This window comes from Dama dama, chromosome 15 (assembly GCF_033118175.1).
Source record: "Dama dama isolate Ldn47 chromosome 15, ASM3311817v1, whole genome shotgun sequence".
NCBI classification, from domain to species: domain Eukaryota; kingdom Metazoa; phylum Chordata; class Mammalia; order Artiodactyla; family Cervidae; genus Dama; species Dama dama.
In genome coordinates, this window is record NC_083695.1 from 92,809,358 (window position 1) to 92,832,764 (window position 23,407).

The window sequence follows — 23,407 nt, forward strand, 5'->3', positions numbered from 1 at the left end:
GTGCCTGGGAGGCATTCACTTTTCAACTCAAAGGACAAAACACCTGTAGGATAAACCCGGACACAGCGTGACTGGGGCTTTGGGGGTGCGGTGGAGAGGGGGACAGCCCCCACCCCGGTCCTGGGCCGGGCCAGGCGGGAGGGCTCGTGGAGAGGATGACGGTGCTGCTGGGTCTTAGAGACTGGGGTGTGGGGTGGGGGGAGCTATGCCAGACGCAAGCAGGAGGGACGCACTGGGGCGTGTTTGTGAGGCGGGGCGCTATCTGCTGGACCCAGAACCAGGATGCCCATGCCAGGGACAGAACGGCTAGAAGTGCATCGAGGAAGCAACCGGGGCTTGAAGCCTGGATATCGGGCTGACGTGGATGGGGGCTCGAGGGCTTTCCCGGCAGTAAGCAGGGGCCTGCGCTTTCGGAAGTGAGCTCATGCTCCAGAGTTGAAACCAGAACAGGGAGGCAGATGGGACGCTAGCGGCATGTTCCAGCGCGAGGGCCCGAACAGGGGTGGTGGCAAGCGGGTCAAGAGGGAGACCCAGCTTGGCAGGAGACGTCTGTCCCAGGGTTTGTGTGGTCCCGGCTGCAGCCGGACCTAGGTGACCTCCATCGTCACTCACTGGCTGGGGGCTGGCCGGCCCATCCCCAGGGAAGCCCAGGCTGCTTGGCTAGGACTCGGGGTCAAGGGGTCCAGGGGCTGCCCTTCGGGATGGAAGTGACAGACCTTGGGGAACTTAGCCAGGGCAGGAGAGGGGAGGCCGGCCGGCAGGGAGGGCAGCCACGAGGTGGCCCTCAGCTCCCCTCCCCAACCACTAATTTATTCCACCCAGAAAAGCAACGGAAAAGCCTCCAGCCCCACCCCGTTTCCGCTCGGGGAGTGGAGAGGGGTTTTCTTTTGTTTCCACGGGAGCTGGGACGGGGCTGGGGAGGGCCAGCCTCCTCCTCCTCTGTGTGAGTCCTGCCCAGGCCCCGTGCTCTCTCACTGGAAAGAGTGATGGGCGGAAGCAGGGGGTTCCCAGCTAGGGACACGTCCCAGCGGGGGGAGGGTAGCAGGGGCGCTGTGGGGGAGGTGTCCCCGAGCTCTGAGCAGATGCTGTGGCCACATAGGCCCCGGACGAGGAGGCTGACCTGGAGCCTGGCGTCCCCTGGGACCAGCTGATTTCTGGGCCAGGCTTTCTGGGGCTTGTTTGCAAACAAGAGACAGAGGAGACCAGCGCAGGGACGGTAGGGCTCGGAAGGCGCCCCCGGCTCTTTCTCTGCAGCCTCCTTCTGCATTTTTCCATCTCCATGACTCAGACTCAGCCTGCCTTTGGGCCTCGATTTTCAGTGTCTCAGATGAAATCATTTCTCAATAGAGTGTTCCCCTTTTCTTAATTGCTTACACTTCTGTTGTGGTCTCCTTGGCTTCAGCATCCTGGCTCAGTGTTGTGAAAGTTGGTATCTCATGATCTGATCGGGGCGGAGCGGGGTGGGGGGGGTGGGGGGGGTGGGGGGTGGCAGGTGGTGGTGACCTCGGTGTAGAAGGGAGTGCCAAGGGCGTGAAAACAACACACGCTGAGCCCTGTGGGTGTGTGAGAAGCAGCCGTGAGAGTCTGTCAAGGCGGGAGTCTCTGGAGGGCCCCCGGGAGGCCAAGACTGCCCCAAACCATGACCTTCAGGGTGGGCTTCTCCGCAGGGTCCCTTCAGAGCTGCCCAGGGCCAGGCCGCGGGAGAGGAAGTTGGCTGGTGGGTGTCATCACATGAGCACTGGGCTCTCGTAAATACCAGCTGACTCCTACTTTATAGGATGATTAGTCCTCGTGGCCCAGCCTGTGAGCTATGTCCAGTGGGTAGTGTCCAGGGCCAATGGCTCGCTGACCTCTGCAGCCGTGGAGCAGGGGTCCCCCCATTAGGGGGACCTCGCGCCTTCAGGCTCTCCTTGCAGGAGGACGCCCTGGGGTCAGGAACTGGAGGACCAGTCCCCACCCTCTCGTGTGTGGTCATTTGTAGTTCTGGGGGAGGCAAAGCAAAGGAAGACCTCTCTGTGACCACCTACCCATCCAGCTCTACAAATTCGTGCATCTGTCTTATCCTTGGAGAAAAGTCAGGAGCGTTCAGCTGACGACAAGTCCATGACTCTTCCACAGAGGGTGGGTGGGATGCAAATTAAGTTCAAATAATGACCCACCGAATCCGATGGGCAGTGTTTGAGGAGCACGTTTGTCCTCTAGGGCTTGACGAAGCCCCACCCAGGTGAGGCTGCTTCCACGTGGGTCCCCGGCTCTGTAGAGCAGCTCAGCCCGATGGGCCAGGCAGTACGTGTGGTTAGTAAGGAGATGAGTAACCGAGGCGTCAGAGGGGTCTGATTCCGGTCTCAGTCCGGCCGTTAACCAGCATTGAGACGGAGGCACACCGTCCCAGCCTCTGAGGGCTGTGTCCCTGGAGCCGGCTGTGTCCACAGCCGGGGCAGGGGTCGACGAGGTGATGAAAGGCCCCCCCCCCCCACAGACCTCCTGTTTCTGTCCACTTGCCCCACGCAGGAGAAGTGCTATCAGTACTGGCCGGACCAGGGCTGCTGGACGTACGGGAACGTCCGGGTGTGTGTGGAGGACTGCGTGGTGCTGGTGGACTACACCATCCGGAAGTTCTGCATTCAGTCCGTAAGCACGCGGCTTCCCGCAGAGGCAGGCTTGCGAGGAGACACACACGTGCGTGTTTTATCACAGGAAGCACTTGCCTCACCCCGACACCCCCCGCCCCAGCAGCTCTCACAAGGGGAGACGAGGCTGGAGACAGTGCCGGGCAGGGAGGCGGGATGGTCCCTTGTGGGCCACAGATCTGAGTCTACGGGGCAGCCGACGGGCAGGTGCACGTGACCTTGAGTCAGGGTCGATACTCCTAGCTCCCAGAGACCACCTGGGTGGGGGAAGTTGAGTCAGTTGGAGCATCCTGGGGGTGGTGGGAAGGGGTCCCCCAGTCAGTTACACAGGGCTGTTTCACACGCTGGCATGGAGACGTGAGGTTTTTCTTTTTTTTTTTTTTTTTACAGTTTCAAAATTATATCTGAAACATTTCATTATTTTTCAAACTGTTTTCCTGCTAGTCACTCCTCCCCCGAGATGATTTAAGGCAGTCTTCAATAAAGACACCTGTAGGTGAGGCAGATGAAATAAGAGATTTCAGAGACTTAAAAAAAAAATTAGCAAAAAGCGGAAGGTGGTGTTATCAAGAATCAAAGGTACAGTGATGGGTGTGGTTAGATCGCAGAATATGAGTCTGAGCTTCTAGAAGCCACAGCAAAAGAGGAGAGAGGATGAACTTTATCATATTACTGTCCCCGACTTTGGCCTACCTCCTCCCAGAAACACACACGTACGCACACGCACACACATGCCCACACGCTTCTAAATATACTACATAACTTTCCATGGCTTGGGGCAGAGAACCAAACTCCTCGGTTCTGGGTAAGAAGAGTGGAGAGCGGTTTTGAGGGAAGGGTTGGGGTGGGGTGGGGTCTTCCAAGGGTAGACCAACCATATGTTTTCCCCACAAATCAAGCCGCTTTTGAGAGTGAAAGCTCATGCTGTTGGCAGTTACACGGCAACATAAAGTCTCGGCCAACTGGGACGCAGCCAGCCTGCTGGCTGACGGGCCCGTGAGCCCTAGCGCCGGCTGCAGGGCATTGCCTGGCTGGTCCTGGCCGGGTGACCGTGGGCCCTGCTCTGCTGCCCCCGCTGCTATGGTGTCCAGTAAGCATCAGGGTCTCACTCCCGGGCGTGTGGTTTTCACTGATGGGCCCCTCTCTGCACGGGTCCCCACGGCTGCTCACGCCCGGATGGCAGAGGGGAACCTAGAGCCGTGATGCTGCGGGTGGGGAGGGGGACGGGGCCGTCCCGCCCGCTCACATCTCCGCGTTCCCCACAGCAGCTCCCCGATGGCTGCAAAGCACCTCGGCTGGTCTGCCAGCTGCACTTCACCAGCTGGCCCGACTTCGGGGTGCCTTTCACCCCCATCGGCATGCTCAAGTTCCTGAAGAAAGTGAGGACGCTCAACCCCGCGCACGCCGGGCCCATCGTGGTCCACTGCAGGTGAGTGCCGGGCGCGGCTGGGCGGCCTCCAGGAAGGACCCAGCCTCCAGGGGGAAAATGACCAGTGGGTGGACATCAGGGTGGGCAGAGGGGCGGCTGGGGTGACCTGAAAGTACCTCCCAAATACTGGACGCAGCTCAGAGAATCCGTCAGGGCAAGAGCTGGAGGGATGCTCTCCATCCCGGGGGGGGCAGAGACCTTCATCAGTACCACCTGTCGGGGAACCCTAGTATCGAAAGCAGACAAGCGCCTTGTGACCCGGCGCTGCATACGCCTCTGAGCCACTGGCTTTGGAGAGTCTGGGGCGTGGTCCAGCCCAGCCTGGCCCTCTCAAGGGGGCAGCCCCCACTTCTTGCTCAGACTTCCTGAAAGCCAGAGTCGGTGTGTCGCTTCCGCTGAACACCTGTGTGGCAGATTGAGAGCTCCTGTGTCCCTGGGGGGCAGGCACCTCTTGTCTCCGGCCAGGCCGTGATACTCGGAACGAGCCCGCCTGTAACAGTTGGGAAACCCTGTGTCCAGTGGAGAGTGACACCCGCTGAGCAGGACCGTCCGTCCTCCAGCCGGGAGGGCAGGGCCACCGGCCTGACTCCCTGAGCAGGGACGTCCTTCCAAGGCACGGGCCCGCGGTGGCCCCAGCTAGAGGGGACGCCGGTCAGCAGCGCGTCCTCAGGGTGGAGCATTTGAAAGGCCCGCGGCAGGCGGGCAGGCAGGCACACTCCTGTTCCCATCAGCTGACCGTCAGCCGGCTGGGCTCCAGATGGTGGGGGATGAAGGAGCCGCCTCTGTGTGGGGTCAGGGCTGGCTGCAGGGAGTGGCTCAGCTCTGTTTTGTTCTGATGCCTCCAGATTCCCTGGTGCTAGTGGAATCTCAGTGTCTGGCTCCTCCCCTGCCCGTCTCCCCCCTCGCCACGGTGCTGGGGCAGGTCATTTGCCCTTCACCTTGGCTTCCACCCTCTGCCGCCGTCTGTGGCCGAGAATCCCGGCCTCTGCCATGGCACAGAAGTTCTCTTCCCAGGGGAGTGTGTTAATTCAGTGCTGCTACCGCAGCTCCTGACTTCTCTGTGTTCTGCTTTGCCTGCGAGGAAGGGATGCCCTTCTCTCTGGTCTGTGCGTCCCCGTCAAGCTGAGTCCCATGCGGGCAGATGGGTGGTCCAGGTGAGGCCTGGGAGCACAGACTCCCGCCAGGAGTTCAAGCCCGCCAGAGCCCCCCAGCATCCCAGAAGAGGCTCCCATGGGCTGGCAGACCCGGGTCCTCAGGATGCAGCGGACCTGACAGCCTCATCCCTCCAAATGTACCTTCGCTTGGGTCTCCTTGGGCTCCAGAGGGTGTACTGCCTGGGGCTGGGGGCTTAGCCATTTCCTTCTGTGCTCTGGCACTCACTCTTCACCCTCAGCAACCCCCCAATCCCTTAAAAGAACTGCCACTCGGTCCCTGGTGAAGCCACAGGGAGAGGTCTCTCGCTGCAGCTCTGAGCTCCACTCCAGCATCCAGAGTCCAGAAGGGGAAGAACGTCTGGCCCGGGGCTTCTCCTGGTAGAACCAGCCTGGCCCCTTCCTCTGCTGAAGTCCCCCGCTACCCCCTCTCCCGGGCAGGAGCCTCTCGCTGCCTGTAGTCAGCTATGTCCTGGCCCCTTCCACGCACCTGTTGGGTGGGCTGTCTTGACCTGGCTCTGTGCCTGACGACCGTCTCCTTCTTTGTTTGTAAAGAACTAAGACTCCTGAAGGAGCCCCTCATTTCTCCTCCGCTCTTCCCTCCCCGTGAGAAGCAGGGAGTCTCCAAGAGGGCAGGTCTTCACTGCCTGTCTAGTGCCATTTTGGAGACTAGCTGGAAAGAATGGTACCATCCTCACCCCCCCAAAAGAGGAACATGGTAGGGGGGCTTCATTCCTTAAGTTGTGAACCTCCCATTTAAAAGATGACTTTCTTTTTTAAAAAGAGGCTAAAGTTGCAGTGGGTTGGGGTGCTGGGGGCAAGCCCAGTTCAACCTAGTGATCCTGCACCCTTGGCTGCTACGTGCAGTTGTGGTCTGGACCATTAGGGGTTTTTTCGTCCCGTGGATGTTGGCTGAGTTTGTTTGTGTACCTGCTGAGTCCTGGGTGTTGGGGAGACACATATGGACGGCCTGCACTGCTTGGAGGGGATCTAGATGGACAGGGAGGGGGGAGGTGGGGAGGATGTGCAGAGACCTCCGTGGGGAGGCCATTGCAGGGAAAGGAACCCTAGCCCAGGAGTGGAATCGGGCAGCTTCCCGAGGAAGGAAACCTCTCAGTGGAGCCCCTGAGCACCAGCTGGCCCCAGCCAGCCCAGGGTTCAGGGCCGGGGTCCTAGACAGAGCCAGCTGGGGCCCCCATTTACATGACCTTGGCTCCAGGGCCAACAGACCTGGCCTGGGGGCCTTCTTTCTTATGAAGAACCTGGAAATGCACATCAAGCGTGACAATTAAAAAAAAAAATCCACTTGCACAAGTGATAATGAGGAGATGGCATTCGGTAATAGAAGAAAAATTACCAGTGCAATTCACACAAAGCTTAGACAGTGGCCCTTTTCCGTAAGCCTTTTGAAAGTGAAAGTGAAGTCGCTCAGTTGTGTCCGACTCTTTGTGTAGCCTGGTAGGCTACAGTCCATGGGATTTTCCAGGCAAGAGTACTGGAGTGGGTTGCCATTTCCTTCTCCAGGGGATCTTCCTGACCCAGGGTTCGAACCTGAGTCTACCGCATTGTAGGCAGACGCTTTACCATCTGAGCTACCAGGAAAGCCCAAAGTAAGCCTGTTAGTAGTCTCCAATTCGCCTGCAATTGCAGGACCTGCAGGAGACGTGGGTTCGATCCCTGGGTTGGGAAGATCCCCTGGAAGAGAAAAGAGGAAATGGCAGCCCTCTCCAGGGTTCCTGTCTGGAGAATGCCATGGACAGAGGAATCTGGTGGGCTACAGTCTCTGGGGTTGCAGAGAGTCAGACATGACCCTGGAAGGAGATTTGAGATCTTGTCCCTGAGATTCTGGTGCCCTCTGGTGGCCTCACCTGGATTTGTCTTTATTAACGGAGGGAAGTTTCTGCGCCGTGAAGAGGTCTGTCTTCGCTGAGGGTGGCGTGTCGTCCGGTCCGGACTGCAGGCGTGTTCCAAGGTCCCATCACTGCACTGGGGACAGGCGACTCACAGCGTGGCCTCTTCCTCTCTCCCCAAGTGCGGGCGTGGGCCGGACGGGCACCTTCATAGTGATCGACGCCATGATGGACATGATGCACGCAGAGCAGAAAGTGGACGTCTTTGACTTCGTGTCCAGAATCCGCAATCAGCGGCCTCAGATGGTTCAGACGGACGTGAGTCACGCCCTCCTCTGGCCCAGCTGTCTGTGCTGATGTGAGCTTGGCTCAGCAAACCCCGATGCCCTGGGACGCGTGTCAGATGCACGCAGAGCAGTGCCTGGCCGGGACCACGTCACCCCGGCCCTCGTCAAGGCCGCAGATGGTCACCACAGAGAGCCCTTAATCTGACGTTCCCCCCGACCCCCTCCCCTTGGCACAAAGAGAAGGGCCCCCTACTCCGAGGCCCCCCTCTTGGAGCCTGTCTGGGTCTCCCTGCAGATGCAGTACACGTTCATCTACCAAGCCTTACTAGAGTACTACCTCTATGGGGACACCGAGCTGGACGTGTCCTCTCTGGAGAAGCACCTGCAGGCACTGCATGGCCCCACCGCCCACTTCGACAAGATCGGGCTGGAGGAGGAGTTCAGGGTAAGCGCCGACCTGCTGTCAAGGAGGACCGGCCTCGTTCACACAAAGCTGGTTGCAGCTGCTTCCTCCCCTAGGAACCCCTGGAAAAGCAAGGGGGTCCGTCCCGCCCGTGACTTTCAACGGAAGAACCACGGGAACTTTCAGAGCTCTGCAGCCATATCGGTGGGGGGGGGGGGGGCGGGTTGCGGTGGGTGGAATATCGTACGTGCACCTTTTATCTCCTAAGACTCGGGCCGTGTCTGGAGATGGAGACAGGTGTTTCCTCTGAGCGGGTGTCCTTAATGGCAGTGGGATTAGAAGGCTGAGCAGTCTCTTGGGAACATCAAGGTTTTTAACTGCACAGCTGTGTCTCTCTTGGCTGCAGAAACTGACAAATGTCCGCATCATGAAGGAGAACATGAGGACAGGCAACCTGCCCGCGAACATGAAGAAGGCCAGGGTCATCCAGATCATTCCATGTAAGGGGCCATCCGTGGAGGGTAGGCCCTCGTGGCAGGCGCCATCGGGCGGGTAGCCTGGGGCTTCAGTCGCTGGAAGGTCGTTGACCACCCGCTCCTGTAAACCAGGGGTCCAGGGTGGAGTGCCCTCGGGGAGCTCTGTCAAGTGTGGGGAAGAGAATGCCCACCTGTGAAGACGTGAGTGACCTAGGCTGTCCCGTAGGTTGTCAGGCAGGCAGCTTGTGACCCGGGCTTGGAAGCAGGAGAGGGAGGGGGACTTCCTGGAAGCGGAGGGATGAGCTTCGGGCCTGACGTGGTGCCTCCTGATTCTATGAGACATCATCCCGTCCTCCCCCAAACCTGGGCGGAGGCACGACACCCCCCTGTACACAGAGTGGGGTCCTGGCCCTCACTGGGCAGCCGGACCCGAAGGGCTCTCAGCTGAGGCCTTCTAGGGAGAGTTCTTGGGGCCCGCAAACCGTGGGGAAGGGAGGCATCGGGCGCTGGGCAGCCTGGGGTCTGGGGGGACGGAAAGCCTGCAAGCCTGGTAGGAGCAGAGGCATCGGAGGAACCCCAGGGGGAGGGGAGGTGGGAGGGCTCACCCGGACCTCCCCTCCGCACCCCTGCTGAACTTCAGCTCCCGCAGCAGCAGGACCTCACGTGGACCTGCCTAGGCCGGCAGTGTGTGGGGCTGGGCAAGCCCTCTGCAGCCTCAGACCCCGGGGTCTCTATGGCCGTGATGCCTCCGGCAGGCTACTCCACGTTGCTTGCCTGGCCACCCTCCTTTGATTCCTTAGATTTACTTTAATGCTTACGTTTTGGTATGAATAACCTCAATCTGGGGCTTCCCTGGGAGCTCAGCTGGTAAAGAATCTGCCTGCCATGCAGGAGACCCAGGTTCGATTCCTGGATCAGAAAGATCCCCTGGAGATGGGATAGGCTACCCAGTCCAGTGTTCTTGCCTGGAGACTCCCCAAGGACAGTGGAGCCTGGTGGGCTACAGTTCACGAGGTTGCAAAGAGTCAGACACGACTGAGCGACTAGGCACAGCCCAGCACCTCAGTTTATGACCGATGAAGACATTAAGTCAGTTATTTGAGAACTTTCCTCACAAAACACAGCTTCCCCCAGCCTCTTGAAAGAACCTAGTTTAGAAAGGAAACCTTCCAAGTAGTTGACTGTATTTAGTGATTTTATCCATAAGCTTTGTGTCTCGGAAGCTCCTAACAGTGAGCTCAAGTTTGCCAGGCAGGTTGGGGTCGCTTCTGACCCAGCGGACACACTACTTTACAGACGACTTCAACCGCGTGATTCTGTCCATGAAGAGGGGCCAGGAGTACACGGACTACATCAACGCGTCCTTTATAGACGTAAGTGCTGGGTCCCCGCCGAGCCTGCGTGCCTGGTGAGGATGACAGCTCCCTTCACCTGTGATCACAGTCTCTTCCTCTACTTGTTTTCACAATCAGAAAGGGTGGACATGCCCCCAGAAAGCCAAACCAGTTCATTAGCAAACACTGGCTGGAAAAAAAAAAAAAAAAGAATAAGGAACTTTGAAATAGAGGATGTACGTGTACTACTAAATAATTGGCTGCTTTTCCATTAATACATCATAACTTCTCTTTTGCTTTGCTGTTACGCTCCAGCCCTCTGTCCCTGCTTGCATGCGCTTTCTGTCCTATGACCTCTGCGTGGACAGCACTGTTCAGTTCAGGCCCGGTCACAGGCTGCCTTGCGCACAGCAGAGCTGAATGGGCGGGAGACAGCACTGCAGTCAAGTCTGTGCACGGATTCCGGTTTACAGACGAGAGAACGCTGTGCCAGAGTCGGGTCACGTGGGCCCCAAGCCAGGAACCGGGGAATTAACTCATTTCCTCCAGCTCTGCACCCTCTCTGCCCTGCCTTGATGCTAGGTTAGCTGTGACACATACAGGCACATTCTTAACAGAATCAAAGCCAGTCCAAGCAAGGGCCGCGTTACATCCGCACAGAGGTGAAGGGGCATCTTGACCTGTTTTCCTAGCTTGTGCCATCTGGGGCTCGGCTCAGGCCCTGGAAGTCTGGAGAGTACTGTCCCTCGTGAGGCCCTGGGCTGTCCTAAACCCACATGTCCCCACGTGGGTGAGCGGTGGGAGGAAGCCAGGCTTGAACCTCTGCTCCCATCCATTTGAAGGGCTACCGGCAGAAGGACTACTTCATCGCCACCCAGGGGCCCCTGGCGCACACGGTGGAGGACTTCTGGAGGATGGTCTGGGAGTGGAAGTGCCACACGATCGTGATGCTGACCGAAGTCCAGGAGAGAGAGCAGGTCAGCGCGCCCTCGGCCCCGCCCCCCACCCCCCTCCCGGGCCGCTCACACGCACCAGCTGCAGCCCACCTGCTGGACTACCGGTCCCCTGGGACGGTCTCACCTGCCATCAGCTGTGAGGCCAGGCCATGACTAGAGGAGAGAGAGAGGCTGCAAATGAAAAAGGTTTTATTTCAACTCCCCCTTTCCCACTCCAGTTCACTGGAACTACCCACTGGCTGTTGTTCTCAGCCTGCATTTTATTTACAGTGAAGTCGCTCAGTCGTGTCCGACTCTTTGCGACTCCATGGACCTATAGCCCACCAGGTTCCTCCATCCATGGGATTTTCCAGGCAAGAGTACTGGAGTGGGTTGCCATTTCCTTTTCCAGGGGATCTTCCTGACCCAGGGACAGAACCCGGGTCTCCCACGTTGTAGGCAGACGCTTTACCATCTGAGCCACCTTTAACCTGCCTTGAATTTCTGCCATTTTGTGTTTGCCACAAATACATGTTTGATCACAACCTGTTGAAGAAAAAGACCCTTATTCACTTTTCTTGGGACGAAAAGACAGAGGTATTGAAATGTGTGCCTAATTAATACAGTCCTGGTAGAAGTGAATGGGTTAAATATTTCTTTTCTCCCAGCGATCCATCCAGAGGCACAGAGTCTTCTTGTTTTTATTTAATAACATCATAAACACTTGTGAACCCATCATCCAATTGAAAAACCAAACTTTTGCCGATAATATACACTTACCTAGGTGTTCTCCCAAGAGGTATCCACTACCCTGAATTTGTGGGTTTTGACTTCTTTGCTTTTTTAAAACAGTTTTGTTGGGATCATCACACATGCAATTCATCTTTCTAAAGTGTATGGTTCCGTGGTTTTTAGTATACTCACAGAGTTGTACAACATTACTAATTCCAGATCATTGTCATCACCTGAAAAGACACCCCATACCCATGAATGGCCACTACCTACTCCCTCCCCACAATCCCTGCAACCACAGATTAGTTACTTTCTGACTATGAATTTGCCTCATCTGGACATTTCATATAAATGGAATCATACCACCTGTCTTTTGTGATTGAGCACTTTCACTTAGCATGTTTATAAGGTTCATTCATGAATCATTTCCTCACTATTTTTTTTTTTAATAGTATGGCCCTAAATTTTGTGTATTTATTGATTAGTTTTTGGACATTTGGGTTGTTTTCACTTTGGGCTGTTATGAATACTGTTTTGAACATTCATGAATTTTTTTAATGAAATATATGTTTTTATGTGGACATATATTTTTATTTCTCTTAGGTAGATGCCTAGTGGCGGAACTGCTGGGGCCTGTCTTAACTATATTGCAAACTCTAACCGTTAAAGCAGATGCCCCACCAGTCATGTACAAGCATTCCAGCTTCTCCCCATCCTCATCAACACTCATGATTATCTTTTTAATTAAGCTATCCTAGTGGATGTTTTCTTAGCTTTTTAAGAAATCTTTTTTATTTAGTATATATATATATTCCTAAAGAAGCTACTGTTTAGTTTTGTCTGCTTTTCAACCTCCTATGAGAAGGTGCCATTAAGGTATACAAATTCTGGTGGCTCAGCTGGTGAAGAATCCACCTGCAATGCAGGAGACCTGGGTTCGATCCCTGGGTTGGGAAGATTCGCTGGAGAAGGGAACAGCTACCCACTCCAGTATTCTGGCCTGGAGAATTCCACAGACTGTACAGGCCATGGGGTCACAAGGAGTCCGACACAACTGAGTGACTTTCACACAAGGTATACAGTCTTCCGAGACTTGACTTTTCCGCTCAAAGTTATGCATTCAATATCTTGCTGTGTTGCTGCCTGTAACTGTGGCTCCCTCGCCATTACTTCCTTAGGCTCCATGACACAAACTGTCCACCCTGCATCCACTGGCTTGCCCCTCCTCCTGTCATGGGCGTTTGGGTTGATCCATTTTGTTTTTTTACAAACAGTGCTGTGGGTATTTTCCACGTGTCTCATGATGCATGAGGAATCGCAGGGTTCAGAGACAAAAATGCCACACTGGAGAGTGTGTGAACATTTGAATAGGCAGGGCAGCTCCTAACGACTTTCCAAAGTAGATACGGTTTCCAAAGCGGACACAGAGTGAACGTCATTCATCGACATCCCTAGGGTTGTCTGGCATCCTCATTTTTGTTAACTGAATAGGTATAAATATCATCTTTGTGGCCTTGATTTGCATCTCTCTGATCACTCTGAGGTCAGGCATCACTTTGTTTATTTATAGATGATGACATGTTTCCTCTTGTGCAAAGTGTCTGTCCATGCCTTCCACTCATTTTTCTTGTGGGTTGTTTGCACTTTGCTTATTGGTTTAGAGGATTTCTTTATATATTCTTGGTGCTGATTCCTTGTTGCTTTTATGTATTGCAAGTATCTCATCTCAGTTGATGGCCTGTCTTTTTACTTTCTCAATGTTTGTTGGAATTCCCCAAGTGGTTCAGTGGTAAAGAATCCGCCTGCCAATGCAGAAGATGCTGGCTCTATCCCTGGGTGGGGAAGATTCCCCTGGAGGAGGAAATGGCAACCCACTCCAGTATTCTTGCCTGGAAAATCCTATGGACACAAGAGCCTGGTGGGCTACAGGTCATGGGGTCACAAAAGAGTCAGATACAACTTAGTGACTAAACAACAACAAAATGTTTATTGATGACACAGAGTTAATTTTAATATAATCTGATGTTGAGATCTTCTTTGTCATGGTTGGTTAGCTCTCTGGGGTTCTTGTTTGGTAAATCTGTACCCCAAAATAAAAAGATATTTTTTCTAAGGCTTTCACAGCTTTATTTTTGACTTCAAGTCTTACCCTTGGTTTGTTTTTATTAAACTTCAAGGCTGCCATATACAGTTGTACACTGTCCAACTCCATGAGGGCATTCATATCAGCCCAGGCAGCGGGTGAGTTAGGGATCCAGTTCACTTTTCCCGTACAAATAGCTGATTTTTCAGCTCCAGTACTGGCCCCTCCTCTGTGTCATGTCATTTCTGCTCTGTATCAAAGTTGCAGACACACGCATGCTTTGTTCCCTTGGTCAGCAGGCACTAGTGGCATCCATATTTATGTTCATGTGCTATTTTCTTGTTCAGATGAAATACACTAAATGGTCTGATAGCACGTCTGCATCCTATTGTTAAAACTGCTGGCAGCAAATTCTTTATTTCGAGACTTAAAACATTTTTATTTTATCCCCCAGGATAAATGCTACCAGTACTGGCCAACAGAGGGCTCAGTGACTCACGGAGAAATAACGATCGAAATAAAGAGCGATGCCCTTTCCGAAGCCATCAGCGTACGAGACTTCCTGGTCACCTTCAATCAGGTATTGTTGCCAGGGGCCTTCAGCCTCTTATGGACAGAACACCCTGCGGCGGTCGTGCGGGCTCTTTGTGCCAGAACGTCCTGTCCGTCACACTGTTCCAGATCCCCGCGTTCGTGTCAGTGGTCAGTGTGGGCAGCGGGCAGCTGTGTTACCGGGTGGCTGATCTCCCGTAAGATTTCGCCTCCATGATCGTTCCCCGAGCTCCTTGCTGGAGCCTGGAGATGATGGGGCCACGTAGCCGACCCCAAGAGGCATCCTACTGCTGCCCACTCCCCGGGAGAAACAGCCGTGGGTCAGAGAGCAGGAGGAATGACCGGTGAGGCCACAGAGGCCTCCCGGGGTTCTCTGCCAGACCCCTTCTCAGAGCCTCCCACCACCCCCCACCAGCCAGGCCTTGGGAACTCTCCCTGTGTGTCAACCATGCGTAAAATGACCCACCTGTGGGTTCCGATTCTGAGCTCATGACGGTCAGTACAGTGAAACCCACCTTTGCCCAAAGACTTGGTCTTCTCCGAGTGGGTCGCAGAAAGACCCAGGGACCCTAGGCTCCAAAACCGCTCATCCCCAGCCTTGAAGGGACATGGTGGGTCCTGAAAGAGAAAGTCACTCAGTCGTGTCCGACTCTTTGTGACCCCATGGTCTATACAGCATAGAATTCTCCAGGCCAGAATACTGGAGTGGGTAGCCTATTCCCTTCTCCAGAGGATCTTCCCAACCCAGGGATTGAACCCAGGCCTTCCGCATTGCAGGCGGATTCTTTATCAGCTGAACCACCAGGGAAGCCCAAGAATACTGGCGTGAGGTTTTGATTTGCATTTCTCTGATAATGAGTGATGTTGAGCATCTTTTCATGTGTTTCTTAGCCATCTGTATGTCTTCTTTGGAGAAATGTCTGTTTAGATCTTTGGCCCATTTTTTGATTGGGTCATTTATTTTTCTGGAATTGAGTTGCAGGAGTTGCTTGTATATTTTTGAGATTAATCTTTTGTCTGTTTCTTCATTTGCTATTATATTCTCCCATTCTGAAGGCTTTCTTTTCACCTTGCTTATAGTTTCCTTTGTTGTGCAAAAGCTTTTAAGTTTAATTAGGTCCCATTTGTTTATTTTTGCTTTTATTTCCAATATTCTGGGAGGTGGGTCATAGCTGGTGCACTGGGAAGACCCAGAGGAATGGGATGGAGGGGGAGGCGGGAGGGGGGATCGGGATGGGGAACACATGTAAATCCATGGCTGATTCATGTCAATGTATGGCAAAAACCACTACAATATTGTAAAGTAATTAGCCTCCAACTAATAAAAATAAATGGAAAAAAAAAATACTGAATACTGGAGTGGGTAGCCTATCCCTTCTCCAGCGGATCCTCCCGACCCAGGAATCTAACCGGGGTCTCCTGCATTGCAGGTGGATTCTTTACCAGCTGAGCTATCAGGGAAGTGGGTCCTGGCTTCTTACAAAAAAGGGATGATCCCTGTCATCTCAAGCAAAACTGCCCAGGATTCCGTAACAGGGTCTCGGAGGCCCTGGGGGCTCCGGGGAATATCCTCTGATGGTCGTGACCCCCACCCAGGAGGAGGCACGGCTGGCCTTCTGCTTTAGGGTGACCACAGCCTACGAGCAGCCAGCATCTGGGAGGCCAGCCAGATGAGAACTCCGTGGGCTGCTCGAGCCAGTGGCCCGAATGCCCTCCGGACGGGGTTGGGAGGGCGGCTGGGCGGCTGTGGCCACGCAGCCCTGAGACGCTCTTCCTGCCCAGCAGCCCCTGGCCCGGCCGGAGGAACAGACGCGGATGGTGCGACAGTTCCACTTCCACGGCTGGCCCGAGATCGGGATCCCGGCCGAGGGCAAAGGCATGATTGACCTCATCGCGGCCGTGCAGAAGCAGCAGCAGCAGACCGGCAACCACCCCATCACCGTGCACTGCAGGTAAGTGGGTCCCGGGGCCAGGGCGCACCCCCCACCCCCGTGGGCCCCACACAGACCCCATGCTCACCCCACGCTCAGCGCACTGCTCCCAGCAGCACCGCTTCCCTGGACTGTCTTCTTCACCTTCCCCCGCTCCCAGACTTAACACAAATGCATAAATATCTTCCTAGATTTGCAGAAGCAGTTGGTGAAAAGGAGTCAGGAAGCAACTCAGACACATGTCTGTGTGCTTTTTAAGTCGTAAAAAAAAAAAAAAAAAAAAAAACCACACACACACATTTCCAAGCACAGCTCAGACAAACCCTGAACTTGAGTTATCTTCATTTTGAAAGACCGGTGGGGCTCTGGCTGGCATGCCCAACCAGCACAGCAGGAAGCTTTTCTGGAACTACTCAGGGATGTCCAGGCCGGGGTCCATAACAGAGGGTCCGCAGCCCCAGCCCATCCTGACACCCCTCAGCCTGGCTCCCAAGCCCCCCAGCCCCCACCATGGGCAGAGGGGTCCACCGGGGAGGCACCTGGACACAGCAGGACACCCCCCCAGCAAGAACCTTGATAAACAGCTTTATGAGGCAGAGGGTGGATCCTATGCAGACATGCCAGCTCTCCTTCCTTCTGGGCTAGGCCCCCCTGCTGGCAGGGACCTTGACCACCCTTGCAAAACTCTTCCTGCGGGAGCTTGGGGTGTCTGATCTTGGGGTGGGGTCTGATTTGCTTCTAAAACTGCACTTCTGTGCCTCTGTCTACATGTGGCTCCCATTTTTCTGACTGCCATTGGCCCCCACCCGCTTACCCCTCATGTCAACAAAGTCCAGCTTAACCTGGAGGATTGGTCTGGCCTCTTTCCTGACCTTGGACCCAGAGATGCGCCCTTCAGGCATGGCCAGCAGGGGGTGCACACACCTAGGTTTTCAGTCCCTGGTGCCTTCGTAGATGTCCTTTAGAATAAAGGAGAACTGAGTTCCTTCTTCCGCCTCCACAAACCCAGACTGAACGGTATGGGTGTTGGGCACCAAGGATGCAAACAAAGATGAGCAAAACCCACAGTCGGGATTTGGGGCCCCAGTGAGAACTCCGCATTCACCGAGGGCTCCGTGGAAGAAGCCAGCCACGCCTGCCTCCGTTAGGCCTGCTCTCTCTCTCCCAAGAGGGTCTGCTCCGGCAGGGTTTATCCGAATGATCCTGTTAAGTAGAGGAGGTGCAGACCTTCACTGCCGGGAAGGGTCAGTTATCAGACCCTTCCTGGCAGGGGCTGTCCTTTGTCCCAGCCACCCCTTCCATCCACCTGCACGCCTCCCGTCTCGGAAGGGGGTCCCTGCACACACGGGGAATGTGGGCCAGGACTGCAGCTCCCTACGCCTGAACCGGGAGCGGGGTGGGGTTTCACTCCTAAGAAGTTTCCAGGTGATGTAGCTGCTGCCAGTGCAGGGGCTATCCTCTGAGATGGCCATTCCTCCACAAGGAGGAAGGGAAATGGGTCCACCAGCTTGAAAACTCGTCCCTGATTCTGATCTGACTCATGTTACATTTAGGCACGTTCTTGAGGATGTCTGTGTTGGCTGACTCTCGGTCCAAAGCCAAGCTACATATAAAACGGTCGTTAAAGATCCGAGCTCCCGTCATTCCCGCGCTGGCGTGCAGGGCCGGGTGGAGGCTGTGGGTTTCTCATCCCCGCGGGGGACTTTCGGTGTCTCACCCCGTGTTCTCTCTGCAGTGCTGGAGCGGGGCGGACGGGGACTTTCATAGCACTCAGCAACATTCTGGAACGGGTCAAGGCTGAGGGGCTTTTAGACGTATTCCAAGCTGTGAAGAGTTTACGACTTCAGAGGCCACACATGGTGCAAACCCTGGTAAGAAACGGCTTCCAGAGGGGTTGAGAATTGTCTCATGTTGCATTTGATGTATGTTGCACTGAAGGAGCTCTAGTCCACCAGGAAGGAAGGAGGGAGGTTATGCTTCCAGGACAGAGAGCTGAAAGTCCCAGACAGCATACAGTCAAGCGTCACTGACTCCCTTCCTCCCTTGCGTCAGGGTGGGGTCTGTCCCCTGGGCAGACACGTGAGGACGGGCACAGCCCTGGCTTTGGATGATAAGACCCGTTGGACAGAGGCCTAGCTGCGTGTCAGGGAACTGTTCCTGCAGATTCCAGTCTACGTTTACAGACATAGAGGTTCACAAGCAGCGGTGACATTTACGGTCCTGATTCTTGTCATCTTCTGCCTTCCACGGGGCATGTGGACTCTTGTCCTTGGCTGGGTCTCACTCAGCCTCCAGATGCCGCCCAGGGGGCTTAAGGAATCCATGCAGAGCACAGTTGCCCATAGGTTTTCCTTCATTCCATGGTGGAAACCCACCCTTTCTGGTTTTCAGAAGAGATGCCTCCCTACCAAATTCGGTGATTGTCCTGCAACAGCAAGTTCAGTTTTCAAGACTGTTATAACCCCTTGCTTTTCCCACGAAAAGTGAAAATGTTTGTCATGTCCGACTCTTTGAGACCCCCATGGACTGTAGCTCACCAGGCTCCTCTGTCCATGGGATCCTCCAGGCAAGAACAGTGGGGTGGGTTGCCATGCCCTTCTCCAGGGACATATTTTCCTCAGTTCAGTTCCAGTTCAGTTCAGTCGCTCAGTTGTGTCTGACTCTCTGCGACCCCATGGACTGCAGCACACCAGGCCTCCCTGTCCATCACCAACTCCCGGAGTTTGCTCAAACCCATGTCCATTGAGTCGGTGATGCCATCCAACCATCTCATCCTCTGTCGTCCCCTTCTCCTCCCACCTTCCATCTTTCCCAGCATCAGGGTCTTTTCCAATGAGTCAGTTCTTCATATCAGGTGGTCAAAGGATTGGAGTTTTCCCCAAGGCTTCCCGTTTTAGGACTTGCCCTCCCAGGCCCCCTGGCACAGCCCACTGGTTCTGTATGCTCTCTCAGTCCTGACGCAGGCACTTTCTCCTTCCTTCCAAGGGCTGGGTGACCGGATGGGATCTTAGTAGCTGGAAGGGAGGACCCTGTAGTGGTCCTTGACTCTCCCAAAGCCTCTGCAACCACAGGACAGCAGCTTTTGGCTCCATCTTTCTTTCCCTGGAAAGCACAGCTCTGTCCCATGCTGGCTGGACCGAGACCCCAGAAGGGCTAGATGGGCTAATGTTTGGCCTCTTCCAACCCAAAGGCTGGTAGATTCTTGTTCAATGTGAATTTAGGTAAGAGGCTGAACCCAGGGTCCTGGGAAAGAGGAGGAGGGGGCCAGTAGCCTCCCTTCGGCCCCCTGCTTCCCAAGCTCCCACATTCACTGGGCCAGCAAGTTACCAGGGTCTGCAAGGGTAGCTGCACGTCTGTTGTTCCTCAAACCTCTGGGGTCCACTCTCCTGCCTGCTTACTGTTGTGCTCACATGGTTTTTCTGCTAGCATGGTAGGCTCGCCAAGAAAGTCCAGGTGTTTCCATTTTCCCCTTCTCTTTCATCTCTTCTTTTTTTCCCCCCACTTTGGCCGCACTGCCCAGCATGTGGGATCTCAGTTCCCCAACTAGGGATTGAACACGCACAGCCTGCCTTGGAAGCTCCAAGGCTTACCCACTGGAGCACCAGCCAAGTCCTCATTTCTTCTTTTCAGTGCTCCTTACTGGGGGCATCACACGCCCTGCTCACTGGTCCCCCATTAACCCATCACTGGCCTCTAGTCTCGCAACCTCAAAGAGCTGCTGGAAGGTCAGAAGTCAGGCGATGTCCAAGTGTGTAAATAAGTTCAGAGCCTCACGCAGATGTGCGATGGGGCCTTCCCAGTGGCCCAGCGGCCAAGAACCTGCCTGACAGTGCAGGAGACACAAGAGACGGGGGTTCAAGCCTTGGGTCGGGAAGATCCCCTGGAATAGGAAGTGGTGACCCACTCCAGTATTCTTGCCTGGAAAATTCTGTGGACAGAGGAGCCTGACGGGCTGCAGTCTGTGCATTCACAAAGAATCGGACACAGCTGAACGTGCACACACCCACAGATGCAAGGCATCATTCTTTTAAATTTTAGTAAAATTGATATAAAGCAATGCCCTTTTGTAGTGTAAATTTAGGTTTAAAAATAACCTATATTTCCATCTTATCTAACTTTTATAGATTATTTTCATTGCATTATGAAGTTTGAGGTTAGGTTTGCTATTATTTTTTCGTTCTGAAGTAGTGGTTTTTAGTTTAAATATGAAAACTAGAGATCTCTCACTCAGTGAGTCCAAAATACACTGAGTTGAAACATTGACATTTCTATGTAGAAAAATAGCTTTATTTGGAAACATCGTGTGCCTAAAAACTAAATTATGTAGCAAAAGTTTATATGCATCAGGATAAACAGTATTTTAATAACTGGTCAGATTTTTTTATGTCTTCTCTTTAGTGTTTCTTCTAATTAAATTAATTCAATATATCTTTAATATCATTTTAATATGTTCTTGGTTTTCTTTTTCAGGAACAGTATGAATTCTGCTACAAAGTGGTACAAGATTTTATTGATATATTTTCTGATTATGCTAATTTCAAATGAAAATTCCTGCCTTAAAATATTTTTTAATTTAATGGTCAGTATATTTTGTAAAAATCATGTTAATTTATTTCATAGTTGACATTAATATCCTTCCTAATTTCTTTGTATATATTTTGTTATGCTTTAAAGGCCACCTGCTGTAAAGTTATTGAATCTTAAATATGCCCTTTAAAAACTGGAATAATGTATTAAGGTCAAATAATATCCCACAAAATATATATTTCTGCTAATATCAGTAAAAAATATTTTAATTTTTCATTAGATTCATATCTTGTAACTTCACGCAGTCAACACCTCTAAATGCTAAAAATCTTAATATGCCGAGTGTGTTTATTTATGCAAGGTACTAACCACGACTTCATTAGGAAACAGTCGAGGACTCAGAAATCAGTGGAAAATTTCCTGATGTTGATTTCACAGTCCTGAGCAGTGGCAGTTTTTTGAAGGCAAACTGTTCATGAAGACACGGTGTAAACAAGGAGTCTTGCAGTCCTCAGTCTCGGCCCCTGTGGTTTTACCTTTACCTTTTAAAGCTCAAAGATGACTTTACAACCTGAGTCCAGGTCTAAAACACACTGGGGTAATTGGTGGCTATGGGTGATACTTAGAAATGCATTTATTCAACTGCGTTGTGCCATCTTGTCGAGACAAAAAGAGATGTGAAGGCCAGTGGTCCAGTGGCCGTGTGGCCTCAGGTCCAGCAAACCAGTTCTCAGAGCTTCACTTCTCTGGCACTGCTTGCTGTCCATCTGTCTGGGTGGTGGACTCAGATGGCCCCCTGAGAATCACACCCACTGCCCTTCTCACTCCTCTGCCCCCAACCCGCACCCCACCATTCTGCCCTGCTAGTCATGAGCTATACCTCGAGGCACAATAAAGAAATCACTTCCCATTCCAAAAGGTCAGATAGCGCATCTGACATGCACAGATAGGGCATCTGACATGCCCGACTGCCTGGGAGAAACAGTCGGGCAACCACAAGCAATTATGCTTTAAACTTTCTGAGAAGTGTTTTGGTATTTTAAAAAAATCTCTTGTAAAAGTTAAGACTGTTTGTAAGAAAAAAAATCTTAAAATCTAGATTTATACAGCTTTTTTTTAAGTCCCACTTCTTAATATTTAATAAAAGGAAAGAAAGAGAAATCCTTACTCTAAAGACTAACTTATTTTTTTAATGGTTCCTATTGAGACTTCTGACACTGGATAATAGTGATCTCATTGCCAGACAGGATTGGCTTGTGGGGCCAGAAAAAAGAGGATGAACATGAAAATGTTTAATGGCAGTGACCTGTCTATGACCATCAGATGCCTAAATAGATGAGCACAATGTAAAAAAAGACATCTGGTCTACCTTTCTGAACTCATTTAACATGTGCATTTTGGGGTACATTTGTTTTTTTCTTTCTAAAAGAGATATGAATCTAAAGACCTAATTTGATATTTCCACTGGTAACTGATTGCACAATTACAACCCAGGGTAGACGATGTCCTAACAACAGGCCCACAGGTAATTAAGATTCTTCCACTCCTCCACGCCCCACCCGAGGGTCAGAGGAGGCGCCCAGCTGGACGGACAAAAGCACAACTTTGTGAGCGCTGCCACGCCACCAGCAGCAGCCCTGTGCTCCTCACACAGCCAACCGCCTCCCTTTCCCTTCTGGGCACACTGATGCTGCTTTTGGGTCAAAGAGCAGCACGGAGGGAGCTTTGCGAGATGCACCAGGTGGCCCCATTTGTTTTCATTGTTAGAGTCCCGAGCCCGAAGTCCTTCTTTGACTAAAGGGGAAGAGAGAAAACTGAGCACCGAAGCCTAAAAGCAGAGCTGCTGCTTGCAGTGATGGCGACACAGGGATCATAGCATCCAAGGGCCCGGATGGGGGTCCAGCTTCAGGAGCCTTTACTGAGCATCCTGCAGGCCCTGTCGTGGTCTGGCTGACATCTCGTGTCTTGGATTAAGGGAGACCATTTCAGGGGTGCCCTCGGGGAGGCACCCCGTTTGTGTGTATGTCCTGCCCCTTGGGCCATCGTCCGCATCTGCTGAGGCTCCCCGCTGTGGTTCTGAGAACACAGCAAAGGCCACTGGCCTTTGGGTGCAGCACCCTGCTCCCTCCACAATCACGGCAGCACTTGTCTCCCCAGAGGCCTCGGTCACCAGCCTCCAGGCCCCCGCCACCACCCTGCAGCTCTGATTCCAGCCTCTGGGGGCGCCCCAGGACTCTGCATCCTGTCTGTCTTGCCCTGAAAGTTGGCACCTCCTCCCCTTGGGTCAAAGAAAGTCCGTTGTACATAACTGAACAGCGCCACGCCGGTAAAATCATTTTTCCTTTGACGTTTTTCTCTGTTGCATGCGGTTGCATTCAAATGCCAAATAGTGATTAGAAGACGACCGTTCTGATCTCCTTGTTCTATTGGTCACTGTGTGACTCTTACTGTTTCTCTCCATGTGCTCTACGAATGAAGAATGCATACCAGTGTTTTAAAAGGTATTTTTATGTGTTTTTTAAAACTTTTTAAAATGAGCCTGATGCCTCTGTTTCAGCGTTTGGAGACATGCCTTTTTTTTTTTTTTTTTTTTTTTAATGTATGATTACTGATATTTCTGTTGTGTTTAACTAAGTTGTGTTTAATTTATGTGCAATCTTTATATGTATGTATTCTGGTTTCAACTATCATTTTTTGTTGTTTTATTCCATTTATCATTTGATCTTGCTCTGATTCCAATGCCAGTGAATGTTGCTGAATTTGTATATGCAAACTGCAAGATCCAAAACATTCTGTTGCAAGGATAAATCTTTACTTTGACTTCCAGCCTGTGTCTCTTTCTTCTTTGAAGTCTCCTAATCTTATTCCTATGCCTTAAATCCTTCTAGACAAGACATTCATTAGCAGGTAAGCATGGATTTATATAGACAGTTTTAGGACTTGTAAAATCTAACTCAGACAGGTCATAGACACAGCCCCCATGTGTGGGTGTGATGGCCAGTGCACTGGTCTTCAGTAGCCTGAGTGGTGCGTGAAGCCTGCATTATAACCACCTTACAGAGGGCCACCCTCCTAGAGTCCAAACAG

The 23,407-nt window shown here is 52.7% G+C and overlaps 1 protein-coding gene across 10 annotated transcripts in view; it reads left to right on the plus strand.

Annotated features, from left to right (window-relative positions):
* The window catches only part of PTPRE (protein tyrosine phosphatase receptor type E), a 183,148-nt gene extending 160,002 nt beyond the window's left edge, over window positions 1–23,146 (plus strand). For 3 of the 10 annotated variants that reach the window (XM_061162914.1, XM_061162915.1, XM_061162919.1), the window contains 11 exons: window positions 2,512–2,679; window positions 3,896–4,059; window positions 7,243–7,378; window positions 7,643–7,792; window positions 8,157–8,250; window positions 9,523–9,599; window positions 10,403–10,537; window positions 13,765–13,890; window positions 15,645–15,814; window positions 17,529–17,664; window positions 20,264–23,146. In XM_061162914.1, the coding sequence (XP_061018897.1) occupies window positions 2,512–2,679; window positions 3,896–4,059; window positions 7,243–7,378; window positions 7,643–7,792; window positions 8,157–8,250; window positions 9,523–9,599; window positions 10,403–10,537; window positions 13,765–13,890; window positions 15,645–15,814; window positions 17,529–17,664; window positions 20,264–20,338 (1,431 nt within the window). In that variant the 3' untranslated portion in view covers window positions 20,339–23,146. The remainder of the gene's footprint in view (window positions 1–2,511; window positions 2,680–3,895; window positions 4,060–7,242; window positions 7,379–7,642; window positions 7,793–8,156; window positions 8,251–9,522; window positions 9,600–10,402; window positions 10,538–13,764; window positions 13,891–15,644; window positions 15,815–17,528; window positions 17,665–20,263) is intronic. The other 7 variants (XM_061162916.1, XM_061162921.1, XM_061162917.1 and 4 more) reach the window with 5 other exon arrangements.
* The last annotated feature ends 261 nt before the right edge of the window (window positions 23,147–23,407 follow it).